Raw genomic sequence first — 13,509 nt, 5'->3', positions numbered from 1 at the left:
GGGCTCGGATGAGCAGAGCTGGGCGGCTCCCGGGACTGTCCCACAGATGCCGCAGTGAATCCGCAGCCTTCTCGGTCACCCTGGCACATGGCGGCCTATGGCCGGGGCTCTGAGAGAGTGATGGAACCGCGGTGACTGTGCACCAGGCCGGACTGACTCACATCCTGAGTGGGGCGTTATTCCCACCCCTCATTTCTCTGCATTGCGGCTGCCCGTGTGATTATAGCACGTGACTGCAGGTCACAGGCGCTTATTCCCGTGGTCCCCTGACATTATCAGTGCATACGTCATTATCACGGCTGCTGCAGCCGCCTTAAGCATCCCGAGTCCTGCCGGGTGAGGAGAGCGCGGCCGCCATATTGGGTACATACACATGAGGCTGCGGCGCACCATCATCACCACTGCTGCAGCTCCCGCCTCCCAGATTCGTACATCTCTCTGCAGCGCCTCAGCCAATCAGAGGATTACAACATCTCATTAGCATAACTGGGGTGACGTCACACCCCCAGTGACATAAAAGCGGAGGGCTCGGCTCGGATTTTCCATTCTGTTACTTACATCCACTCGTAGCTGTTGGATAAAGTAACGTTCATTTTATTTTTTTATTTTTATTCTTGCTCTTCTCTGAATCCTCATCTCTCAACATGGTGAGTGAGCGGCAGCTTTTTCCGCAGGCTTCTCCCTCTCAGGGTCGTGGCTGATAGCCAGCACCTATTCGGGCTGCGATGTCATGTCGGGTGGGAGAGTCATGGGTGGCGGCATCTCGTATCATAGAGGGGGCGGTGTGATTCCTCTGTGCCCCCCAACCCCATGGACAGGTCTCCCCGCGCTGTGGGGGGAGAGGGCGCGCAGCTGGCCCCACTTCCGGTGCAGGGCTGGGGGGGGCACACTTCTCCAGGGGTGAGGGCTTGGGGGGGGCACACTTCTCCAGGGGTGAGGGCTGGGGGGGGCACACTTCTCCTGGGGGGGGCACACTTCTCCAGGGGTGAGGGCTGGGGGGGGCACACTTCTCCTGGGGGGGGGCACACTTCTCCAGGGGTGAGGGCTTGGGGGGGGCACACTTCTCCAGGGGTGAGGGCTTGGGGGGGGCACACTTCTCCTGGGGGGGGGCACACTTCTCCAGGGGTGAGGGCTGGGGGGGGCACACTTCTCCAGGGGTGAGGGCTTGGGGGGGGGGCACACTTCTCCAGGGGTGAGGGCTTGGGGGGGGGCACACTTCTCCAGGGGTGAGGGCTTGGGGGGGGTACATTTCTCCAGGGGTGAGGGCTTGGGGGGGGGTACATTTCTCCAGGGGTGAGGGCTGGGGGGGCACCTTTCTCGAGGGGTGAGGGCTTGGGGGGGTACACTTCTCCAGGGGTGAGGGCTGGGGGGGCACACTTCTCCAGGGGTGAGGGCTTGGAGGGGGGGCACACTTCTCCAGGGGTGAGGGCTTGGAGGGGGGGCACACTTCTCCAGGGGTGAGGGCTGGGGGGGGCACACTTCTCCAGGAGTGAGGGCTTGGGGGGGGGGCACACTTCTCCAGGGGTGAGGGCTTGGGGGGGGGGCACACTTCTCCAGGGGGGGGGCACACTTCTCCAGGGGTGAGGGCTTGGGGGGGGCACACTTCTCCAGGGGTGAGGGCTTGGGGGGGCACACTTCTCCAGGGGTGAGGGCTGGGGGGGGCACACTTCTCCTGGGGGGGGGCACACTTCTCCAGGGGTGAGGGCTGGGGGGGGCACACTTCTCCAGGGGTGAGGGCTTGGGGGGGGGTACATTTCTCCAGGGGTGAGGGCTTGGGGGGGGGCACACTTCTCCAGGGGTGAGGGCTTGGGGGGGGTACATTTCTCCAGGGGTGAGGGCTTGGGGGGGGGGTACATTTCTCCAGGGGTGAGGGCTTGGGGGGGTACACTTCTCCAGGGGTGAGGGCTGGGGGGGCACACTTCTCCAGGGGTGAGGGCTTGGAGGGGGGGCACACTTCTCCAGGGGTGAGGGCTGGGGGGGGCACACTTCTCCAGGAGTGAGGGCTTGGGGGGGGGGCACACTTCTCCAGGGGTGAGGGCTTGGGGGGGGGCACACTTCTCCAGGGGGGGGGCACACTTCTCCAGGGGTGAGGGCTTGGGGGGGGCACACTTCTCCAGGGGTGAGGGCTTGGTGGGGCACACTTCTCCAGGGGTAAGGGCTTGGGGGGGGCACACTTCTCCAGGGGTGAGGGCTTGGGGGGGGCACACTTCTCCAGGGGTGAGGGCTTGGGGGGGCACACTTCTCCAGTGGTGGGGGGGGGCACACTTCTCCACACACACACTAATGTCTGGGAATGGTCCTATGTGTGATCACTGCAAGGATGAGAGAAGGTCAGGAATCCCCTTGGATCCCCCCCCTCCTATAAAGCTGTAGATACCAGAGAGCAATAGAGGGGAGCAGCACTGGGGTCCTAGCGCCTCCTGCATGGTGCTGACACTGAGGAGTAAGCCGCCATTGCTGGCTACAGAAGGCTCAGGATAATCCTCATTCTCTTGATGGCTTCTGTTCCTCTTTCACAGTCAGGATGAAATGTGGGGGTGGGCAGAGCGGAGGAGACGTGGAAGTGGAGTCAGCTGACTGATGGGTGGAGGGACTTGTAGGCATATCAGCTCGGGTATTAGCGTTAACCCTTTAAAAAAAATGCAGCAGGAAAGACCATCTGCTCATGTTGCGTCAGGGGAGCGTGTTCGGAAAGTTCTTCCCGATGTGACAGACTTCTACCTCGTCTGTAACACTTAGCCCATCAGTCTCCAGCTTGTGGCTCACTACAACTCCCTGCATGCTGGGGAGCCACAGGATGAAAATCCCTAGGATAGTCACGTGGCGGCAGTGCCGATACTAGACAAGAGATGGCAGAAAAGTCCTACATTGTGTTGCCTTGGAACAGATGTCCTAATCGTATGATTTTTTTTTTTTTTCTTTCCTTCCAGCGTGAGTGCATCTCCATCCACGTTGGTCAGGCCGGTGTGCAGATCGGTAATGCCTGCTGGGAGCTCTACTGCCTGGAACATGGCATCCAGCCTGATGGGCAGATGCCCAGTGACAAGACCATCGGAGGAGGGGACGATTCCTTCAACACTTTCTTCAGCGAGACTGGAGCTGGCAAGCATGTCCCTAGGGCGGTGTTTGTGGACCTGGAGCCCACAGTTATCGGTGAGGATAGATTATTGTGTTTTTGCTCTATTATTATTTATATAGCGCCATTGATTCCATGGTGCTGTACATGGGAAGGGGTTACATACAAAATACAGATATCACTTACAGTAAACAAATTAACAATCACAGACTGATACAGAGGGGAGAGGACCCTCAATTAGTTAGCCTTTGTGGCTTTCTCATTGGCCTATATAATATGTATGGTTTTCTTTGCAGATGAAGTCCGCTCTGGAACCTACCGTCAACTATTCCATCCAGAACAGCTAATTACTGGAAAGGAAGATGCTGCCAATAACTATGCCCGTGGGCACTACACTATCGGCAAGGAAATTATTGATCTGGTGCTGGACAGGATTCGTAAGCTGGTGAGCACATGCATATGGCTGATAATTGTACACTGACCAGTAAACCTCGACGTCAAGTGGCTTAGATCGGAGCGGCTTATACAAGCTTGTTAGGGAAGATTATCAGGACTAAAGAAAACTGACTTCATGTGTCGGGATCATTGTACGCCCAACACACGTCTTCTCTTGTAATCTCACTTAAGTGTTGGTAATGACCTACATAAGTTGTTAGGTGTATTTCCATGATTTTTTTTTTCAGGTTCCCTGAAATTGTTCAGATATATCAATGGGTTGTTTCTAGTATTAGAGACCATCACATCACTTGAAAAGGGGTGAGCTGCTATATCATGTACTGATTTTAATGATGGAGCTAAGGTTTAACGTTTTGGAAATTACTAGGCAGTGGATGGCTACATAGTTGTGAGCCACTTGGGCAGTAATTTATTTTAGCAGAAAAACCTTTAGCCATGTATTGTCCAGCAGCTGTCCCAACTTTCTATGGTATGCAGAGGGGGGAGGGTGGGTGTAAATTCTTGACCATGCTGAGATACTTCTAACTAACCTCTATTGTGAAGTTGCACATTTTATTGTTGGTGGAGGGAGTTTAGCCTTGCATTGACTTGATCTATTAAGTCATATTGTTCGCTCTGTATTGTATTCACTCTGGAAGTACGTTATTTGTGGTTATATATCAGATGACACATTAAAAATGTTTGTGATCGTAACATGCTGTGCCTCATGTTTTCCACAGGCTGACCAGTGCACAGGTCTTCAGGGCTTCCTGGTTTTCCACAGCTTCGGTGGTGGCACTGGTTCTGGCTTCACCTCTCTGCTGATGGAACGTCTCTCTGTTGATTATGGAAAGAAGTCCAAGCTGGAGTTTTCCATCTACCCAGCTCCCCAAGTGTCCACCGCTGTTGTTGAGCCCTACAACTCCATCCTTACAACTCATACCACTCTTGAGCATTCCGATTGTGCTTTCATGGTGGACAATGAAGCCATCTATGACATCTGCCGTAGAAATCTAGATATTGAGCGCCCAACTTACACCAACTTGAATCGCCTTATAAGTCAAATAGTGTCCTCTATTACAGCTTCCCTCAGATTTGATGGAGCCCTGAATGTAGATCTGACAGAGTTCCAGACTAACTTGGTGCCCTATCCTCGTATCCACTTCCCTCTTGCCACCTATGCCCCAGTCATCTCTGCAGAGAAAGCCTACCATGAGCAGCTTTCTGTGGCTGAGATCACCAATGCTTGCTTTGAGCCAGCCAACCAGATGGTGAAATGTGACCCACGTCATGGTAAATACATGGCTTGCTGCCTGTTGTACCGTGGGGATGTGGTGCCCAAAGATGTTAATGCAGCTATTGCCACCATCAAGACCAAACGTAGTATCCAGTTTGTGGACTGGTGCCCAACTGGCTTTAAGGTTGGTATTAACTATCAGCCACCAACTGTGGTTCCAGGTGGGGATCTGGCCAAGGTCCAGCGGGCTGTGTGTATGCTGAGCAACACCACTGCTATTGCAGAGGCCTGGGCAAGACTGGACCATAAGTTTGACCTAATGTATGCCAAGCGTGCCTTTGTGCACTGGTATGTAGGTGAGGGTATGGAGGAGGGAGAGTTCTCTGAGGCCCGTGAGGATATGGCTGCTCTGGAGAAGGATTATGAGGAAGTTGGTGTCGATTCTGTGGAGGGAGAGGGCGAGGAGGAAGGAGAAGAGTATTAAACCAGATCTTGTTACTTTACAGGCATGTGTTTTATCCATCAGAATGAAGCTTTTTTTTAATCTGTATTGCCCAACCTGTGAATTGATTTAACAGATGCAGGTGTGACAATCTGTTTTTATTTATAAAATCTGCTATCATGTCATTGTTCCATCAATGTAACTGTATCAGATCTGGATTAAAAGACAAAGAAACCTTGTGTCTCTTGATTTTTGGTAGCAAATTACATGTAAATTGAATCGGTCACTGAGTTTATACTGCTGACATCTATGTAAATTAAGGACAGCGATACTTATAAGCTGGATTATAGGGTGTGTGCACACGCTGTGGATTCTGCTGCGGATTTTGCCAAATCCGCAGGTCAAAAGACCTGCGGATTTGCCTACGGTTTATCTCCACAATGGAGGAGATGGTAAACCACTGCGGAATCCGCAGAAAGAATTGACACACAATTCTTTCTTTGGATTAAAAACCGCGTGGACAATTCCACAGCATCTGCACTGCGGTTTCCATTTCCAATAGGGAATAATGGTACTGTACACCACACCCTTAATGTTTTTTTGTTTTTTTTTTTAAATAAAATACTACTGATTCTGCTTGCATTATAAGTGAGCTTCTACTATGTAATACTTAAAGAGGTTGTCCTCCTGCTTTAACATTGGTGACCTAGAATAAGTCAATGTCTGATCGGTGGGTGTGTGGCACCCATAATGATCAGCTGTTCTCTGTGCCTGCCGGTACTGCTTAGTTATGTATCTGCACAGCTGTGGCTGCGGTGAGGTGCTATACATCGGGACCCCATTGAAATCAATAGGCAGGGGTGCAGTACCCGGCCACGGCTACTATACTCTAGATGGAGCTGCTCACTGCAGGTCTGTAACTGGGCAATCCTGGCCGACACAGAGAAGAAGCTGATTGACTGTGCCACACCCCCACCCATCATATATTGATGACCTATCTGAAGGATAGGACATTAATGCAAAAGGGGTTTCTCATCTCCCAAGATTGTATCCCAATATGTAGTAGGTATAGCTTTTCTGATTCATTATGTCTCTCCGCATGTGCAGGCATTGCAGGAACTTAAGTATCCACGGTAGTAAAAACTTGATTCCAGCTCACCCAGTTGCTCTATGCTCATCCACCTGGGGCTCAGACACCAGCCTCACCCTGGCCTCACATCAAGGATAATAGAAGAAATTGGAGTCTGGCTCAGCAGAACTGGATTTTTCTTTTTCTTTTCCAAAGATTTTATTTGGATTTTAAAATAACAGGCAAGAATAGGGAGTAAGGGCAGGAGAGGAAGGAGGGGGGGGAGAGGATAGGGATGGGAAGGGAAAGAAAAAAAAGGAGGGACATAGGTAAAATAACAATGCAACAATATAACAAGAGTGATATTACACTTATAGGGTATATAATGCCCAGGTCACTGGGGGTGTAAAAGGTATAAACAAAACAGCTGCGAACAAACGCATAACGAGAGATTGTAGCCAATTAAGGCCAATCATAAGTGAGCAAATATTTAACAAGGATTAGTAGACGAAATATACAATTAAATGGTAGCGCCTAGAAGTTGGTGGTGAGAGAAATTAAGTTATAGGGGACGGAAAGGCCTTGTCCCATTTGTTCCATTTTTTATAAAATTTTCCAAACTGATTATTAATCAGCAAAATTCAGTTCATGTGCTCTATGTTGCTGGACTAGGTGGAAGATAACCTCTGGATTTGGGAGTATTTTGTTTTTCCAGTGGAAAGTGATGAAATTTTTTGCTACAAGACAAAGATGAATGAATATGGGTTGGAGTGCCAAGTCTAGTTCGTCTAGGTTAAGGGAAAGAAGGGCCATTTGAGGGGTGAGGGTTAAAGTTTTGTTAGAGAGTTTATTGAGAGAGGTAGAGATCCAAGACCAGACTGTTTTGACTCTGGGACATTCCCAAAACATATGCAATAGGTCTCCCTTGAAGCCGCAGTCTCTCCAGCAAAGGGGTGAGGATGAGTTTGAAGGACCGAAGTGTGCTAATTTTGCCGGAGTAAGGTACCAATTACTAATAGTTTTAAAGTATGTCTCTTGAAGTGGAAATGAGATTGTGGAGTTGTACGTTTTGGAGAGAGCCTCTTCCCATTGTTCAGGAGAAAAGGTGGATTTTAGGGTTTTTTCCCAGGTAACCATATAAGGGCTTTTTGACAAACTATCGTCGTTGTTGAAGGAGTCATAGAGAAAGCCATGACTCCAAAAGATTTTATGATGAGGATTGAGTAAGACTTTTATGGAAGCGTGAGTAAAGTTCATTTTTGACTTAAGAAAAGCGAGGACATTATCTTTTAAGAGGATGAATTCTAAGAATAAGGAATGAGGGACGTTAAAGTTTTTTCTTAGCGATGCAAAGTCTACGAAATTGGAGCCGTTGTGGATATCTCCCAATTTTGTGATTTTTAATTCTGGCCAAATAGTAGGGAGGGTTACGTTAGAGAGGCTAAAAATAAGAGTAAGGGGTATGTTTTTTAGAATGGGGAATTTGAGTGTCCGTCTGCTTGGTTTGGAGAATTTACACCAAGCTTGAGCAATGGCCAGGAATAGAGGGTGAGCGTTAAAGTTAGGAAGATGATTTGAGATTGCTTGAGTGATGATGTTGCTTAACTGTTTACCATTGTTTAAAAATAGTTCCAAGTCAAACCAGGCCGGAGGTTCATGTTGGGAAATCCAATGGACACTTTGTTTAATCAGAAGAGTTTGATAATGGGCAATAATGTTGGGAAGGCCCATCCCCCCATTCCCTTTTTTCCTGTGTAATGATGAGGAAGAAGTCCTAGCTTTTTTTCCTCCCCACAGGAAGGTTTTGAACAAAGATTGGATGTTTGTCAGAAGTATGACCGGGATGGGCAGAGGGAGGCATCGGAGAACATATAGAATTTTTGGAAGGATGTGTGTTTTAAGGATATAATTTTTTCCCCACCAAGAGAGATTTTTCTCTTTAAAGATTAAGCAGTCTTTGCTTATTGAATCTGTCAAATTTCTCAGATTTATCTTCCCCATAAGGTGGAGATTATTACAGAGGGAAATACCTAGGTAAGGAATCTCTCTGTTGCACCAGTTAAGGGATGTTTTTTCCTTTATTGCATCTGTTTGTTTAGTGTCAAGATTAAGGGGAAGGATGTTTGATTTTGACTGGTTGATTTTGTAGTTAGATAGGTCCGAGAATTTGTCTAGTTCATTGAAAACCTCAGATGAAGAGTTTTGGGGGTCAGTTAAAGTCAAAATGATGTCATCTGCGAATAGGCTGACTTTGTGTTCCTTGTGTTGGGTATGGATACCTTTAATTTTGGCATTGTTACGAATGTGTTCGGCTAAGGGTTCGAGAGCCAAGTTGAAAAGTAGGGGTGATAGAGGGCACCCCTGTCTGGTGCCGTTCGAGATAGCAAAGGGGTTTGAGATATGATTGTTGGAGGTTATTTTCGCGCTTGGGTTTGAGTATAGTGCCATAATAGTGGTCACTAATTTTTGATTGAATCCAAATTTGAAAAGAGTGTGTCTAAGGAAGTCCCAATTTATGCGGTCAAAGGCCTTCTCGGCATCTAGTGATATTAAAGTTGTTGGAGTTTTAGTAGAGTTGGCGTACCTAATAACGTTTATTAATCTCCTTGTGGCGTCTGCGGGTTGTCTCCCATGGGTGAATCCCATTTGGTCATTGGCCAGAAGATACGGGAGAAAGTTACTCAACCTATTGGCTATTATTTTGGAGAACAGTTTTATGTCTGTGTTGATGAGGGAAATGGGGCGATAATTGGTCATTAGTTCAGGGTTACCTTTAGGTTTTGGAATCAGGACAATCGAGGCCTCAAGCATTTCCTTTGGAAATAGACCCCGAACTGCGGCAAAGTTGAATACTTCTGCAAGGTGAGGAGATAAGAGTTTACTGAAGGTTTTGTAGTATGAATTGTTGAAGCCGTCGGGGCCTGGGGATTTGTGGAGGGGGAATTTGTTAATAGTATCTTCTATTTCAATAGGGGAGAAAGGGGCAGACATAAAGGCCAGGTCGTCGGTTGATAAAGAGGGAAGATTGATTGAGTTGAGGTAGTCATTGATATCTTGCGAGTTAGGTTGGGAAGAGGAAGAAGTTGGTTTGAGGTTATATAATTTTTGGTAAAATTGGGCAAATTCGTTAACTATGTCTTGGGGGTGGGATAGAATGCCGTTTTTGGAGGTGGCTACTATTCTGTTGATTCTGTTGTGAACTCTTTTATTCTTTACCCTATTTGACATGAAAGAAGTTGGTTTATTTAGTGCAGAATAATATTTAAATTTTGAGGATTTTACTACAGCATCATAAGGAGTGCTGATAAGTGATTTGAGCTTTTGTCTCAGAGTCAAGAGTTCAAGTTGGAGAGAGGAAGATTGGGAATGATGGGCTAATAATTCGGATTCTTTATTGTGGATTTTGGTTTGGACTTCCAAGATATTCCTTCTATTCTCTTTTTTAATTTTTGATGAAATATCAATGAAAATACCTCTAAGTACAGCCTTGTGGGTGCACCAATTATTGAAAGGGTTGGTTGAGGAGGATTTGTTATCTAGGAAGAATTGGGAAATGGCCTTTTCTATTTTTTGCTTGTGAAAGGTGTCGTGAAGGATGTTGGAGTTACATCTCCACATATTAGCTTTCTTAAGAGGGGGACCTAATTGAATAAGACTGTGTACTGGTGAATGATCAGAGAAGGACTTTTTGCCTATAGAAACCTCCTGGAGTCTGGGGAGAGTGAACACGTCTGTAAGGATTAGATCAATCCGGGATGCGGACTGATGTACGTCTGAAAAGAAAGTGTACTCTCTTGACGATGTGTTTAGACACCTGAAGACGTCGAAAAGTTCGTTTTTAAAGATCCACTGATTTAGGTTATTTGAGGGACTACGGGTGTGTGAGGAAGAGTCAACAGTGCTATCCGGTGTAATGTTGAAATCTCCAGCAAGAATTAGTTCACCTTTTCTAACCTTGGAAATGATTTTCAGGAGCTTGTTTAGAAAGCGAAGCTGGTGCCGGTTGGGGGCGTATAGGTTAACTAGGGTACAGATTTGTTCATTAATTTTGCAGATCAAGATGAGGTATCTACCGTTAGTATCTTTATGTTCATCTATGATTTCAAAGGGAGTTGAAGAACTTATCATAGTGATTACACCTGCTTTTTTCTGAGGGCCACAAGATGTAAAAATGTGGGGGAACTTTTTGTGGTGGAGGTGTGGATGGTTGTTAATCATGAACTTAGACTCCTGAATACATGCAATGTCAATGTGTGATCTTTCTAGTTCCCTCCAGAGGGAGAACCTCTTCCATGGGCTATTTAGGCCTTTCACATTGTAGGAGGTGAGTTTAAAACTCATGATAGATCTAATTTGGATTAGGTATGGGGATGATCAGTAAGGAGCTATGTAGCTTGGAACCTGGAGCAAATGAATACAATGATAGAGAATAAACCAATACTCGAATACAATCGGTATGTATCGGCAAAAGAAACAACCTATAAAGAGAAAAGTAGATTGTGAACAATAAACAGTAAACATAAGCAGAACACTAAATAATGAACTGCTACTAAGCACTCGGGGTATTACACATGGACGGGTAATAGTGAAACCCAATGTAAACGTGAAAAGAACCTAGTAGACATTAAAGTTATTTATCATTTTCCAGTATTTTGTCTTGGTCTGGAGATGGATTTTAGAAAATTGGCGCCTTCCTCTGGGGTGAAGACAGGGATAACTTTGCCCTGGTGGCGGATTAGGAGCTTGAGGGGGAACCCCCAATTGTACGGGATTCCTTTATCTCTGAGGGCAGAGGTGACGCTGGAAAAGGAGCGTCTAGCGTCCAATGTGAATTTTGACAGGTCAGGAAAGACCTTCAGATCACTGTACGGGTCCGGGAATGTTTTTTGGTCCTTTAGGTACTTTAGAATTTTTTCCTTCGTTTGGAAGAAGTGTACCCTCAGGATTGTATCCCTGGGGATATCAGCTGCTAGTTTTGATGGCCGTGGAAGTCTATGAGCCCTGTCTATCTCGAGATCGGAAGAAGAGAGGTTTGGGATAGCTGTTTTGAAGATATCTTTAATATGGTCAGAGAGATGTTCTGGAGGAATGCTTTCCGGGATGCCACGTATCTTTAGATTGTTGCGGCGGCTTCTATCCTCCACGTCTGAGAGTTTGAGTTTGAGTTTGTAGACCTCAGCAGAAAGTTCCTTTAAGTCAAAGGACGAATCAGTTGATTTGCGTTCGAGTTTTTGTAGTCTCTCTTCATGATTGATAATTTTTTCAGAGAACTTTTCGAAGATTGAATTTAATTTGAGGTCAAGCTGTTTACTGTGGTCTTTGAAGTTTTTGTCCATATCCCTTCCCATTTTTTCCATTTTTTCAGATAGATTAACCAAGTATGAAAGTACGTCTCCCTGTAGCGATTCGAGACTTGCTTTGGAACCCTTTAAAGATGGAAAATCTTCTTCATAATTGTAACTTGGGAGATTTTTCTTGGCCTTGGATTTCGCGGGGGAGGAATTCGGAGAGATAACCTCTGACTCTTCGTCCGAGCCAGATTGTTCGTGTGAAGAGGTATGAACATTTCCCCACACTCCTGGAGCACTTCTTTTAAGTCTCTGAGAAGTGTCCATCTCCACGAGGAACTGGTTATTTTTACCAGTATTTAGGGGTATGTGTTGGGGGTAGTAGGTTTGCTTTGTGGGAGAGTTAAGCCTGCGTGGTGAGCGGGATCTGCTTCTATTAGTAGTAGTAGCTCTATCGCTGTTAACTTGGCGTTGTGGGAGAGCTTTGTTGCCTCTTGGTAGGTTAGGGATTTTTGAGGCAGGAGAGGAACCTTTGTTTCTAGTGGCGCTCATTCTGGAGATAAGGAGAGATTTTATGGATGTGTAAAGCGTTGTCCGACTCACCCCCCTTGTTTGTTTTTATGTTTCCCCCTTTTTACTTGAGTAGTGGTGGCTGATTTAGAAGATATAGGTTCACAAAGAGTATGGGAAAAAGAGCTTCACCTTTTAAGATATAAGCCACCAGGTGGTGCTATTGTGCTGAGTGTTCCCCAGACCAGTCTCTCTAATAGGAATTGTGTGCTTTGAGCTTGTTGTTATCACAACTTAGCTCTCTGACCATTTAAGGGAGTGAGATTAACCCTTGCTTTTATAGTAACACAGCAGGGCTTCCCACTCAGGCAGTGTGATTAACCCCTCCTCAGATTTTAGTATTTCTTGGGGCAAGAGGGATGTGAGGGTCTGTTATCCTCAGTATATACAACCACAGCGGCTCCCTGCTAATAAAGTTTGTGGTAAGTATTAAGTATTATTACTAGTCCGCTTCTTAAGCTCCCAGCTGTCTATTAAGGAAAGACCTTTCCCTGATGTTGGCACAATTAGAACCACAGCATTGCTCCCTGGCTCATAGTGAGCGGTGATCCTTGTCTCTATATCAGCGCTGGCTAGCTGATCTTTCAGAGCTAATTCAGAGCCTGCTGTGCTCGTCAGCTCTAGGGGGATTCTGTGCCACTGCAGATGACCCACCTCTTTAGCTGCTGGCGTGGCAGTGTCCCGGTGACGAGAATTCGGCAGTGGCACCTGCTCCTCCCGGTCTTCCTCTCCTGGTCTGCGGCGTCTCCAGTGGTTGTAGATCTCCTAGGAGAGAGGGGAGGAGGAGCCAGGCCTCATGTAGAAAATTTAGTCCCTGGCTTCAGGTCTGCAATGAGGTATAGGCCGCAACATCTTCAATAAGGGCCAAAATTAGTCCAAATTGATCTTGAAAGATCCTGTAGATTTTGGGAAGCTAATAAAGAGGCATCTAAGCTTGGATGGTTCAAAACCGCCGCAGATTAAGTCGGATTTTGCGGGTTTCACTGGAGCACCCGGTTCCTATGTCCTCATGGTACAAGGCATAGGCCACGCCCCCTGGATTTTTCTTTTTCAAAATAAAATATAGTGCATGCAAAAGAAAATTTTCATGGTCGACATGACCCAGTTGACGCGAGTAAGACTGCTTAGTGCAGTCGAAACGCTTTGACTGGGTTATGTCGACCATGAAAATTTTCTTTTGCATGCACTATATTTTCTTTTGAAAAATAAAAATCCAGTCCTTCTGAGCCGGACGACAATTTTTTCTAATTTCCACAGTAATGACCACTAGCAACTAGCTGTCACTGTATCAGTCATTGTAACCATGGGTACTGTAGATCCTGCATTGCCTGCCCATGAGGAAAGAGACATGGCGAATCAGAAAAACTGTACTACATTTCTAATTGGAGGATA

General features: G+C 46.7%; 1 protein-coding gene across 1 annotated transcript; it reads left to right on the top strand.

The window, feature by feature from the left end:
• Window positions 1-497: 497 nt before the first annotated feature.
• On the top strand, window positions 498-5,425 carry TUBA1B (tubulin alpha 1b). The gene is made up of 4 exons (XM_073563443.1): window positions 498-647; window positions 2,931-3,153; window positions 3,373-3,521; window positions 4,252-5,425. The coding sequence occupies exons 1-4, from the start codon at window positions 645-647 to the stop codon at window positions 5,230-5,232; spliced, it is 1,356 nt and encodes a 451-aa protein (XP_073419544.1). The 5' UTR covers window positions 498-644; the 3' UTR covers window positions 5,233-5,425.
• The last annotated feature ends 8,084 nt before the right edge of the window (window positions 5,426-13,509 follow it).

The sequence above is a fragment of the Dendrobates tinctorius genome, unplaced genomic scaffold, assembly GCF_039654945.1.
Source record: "Dendrobates tinctorius isolate UK_male_01 unplaced genomic scaffold, ASM3965494v1 ptg000388l, whole genome shotgun sequence".
NCBI lineage: Eukaryota > Metazoa > Chordata > Amphibia > Anura > Dendrobatidae > Dendrobates > Dendrobates tinctorius.
This window is presented reverse-complemented; position numbering and strand designations above follow the sequence as displayed.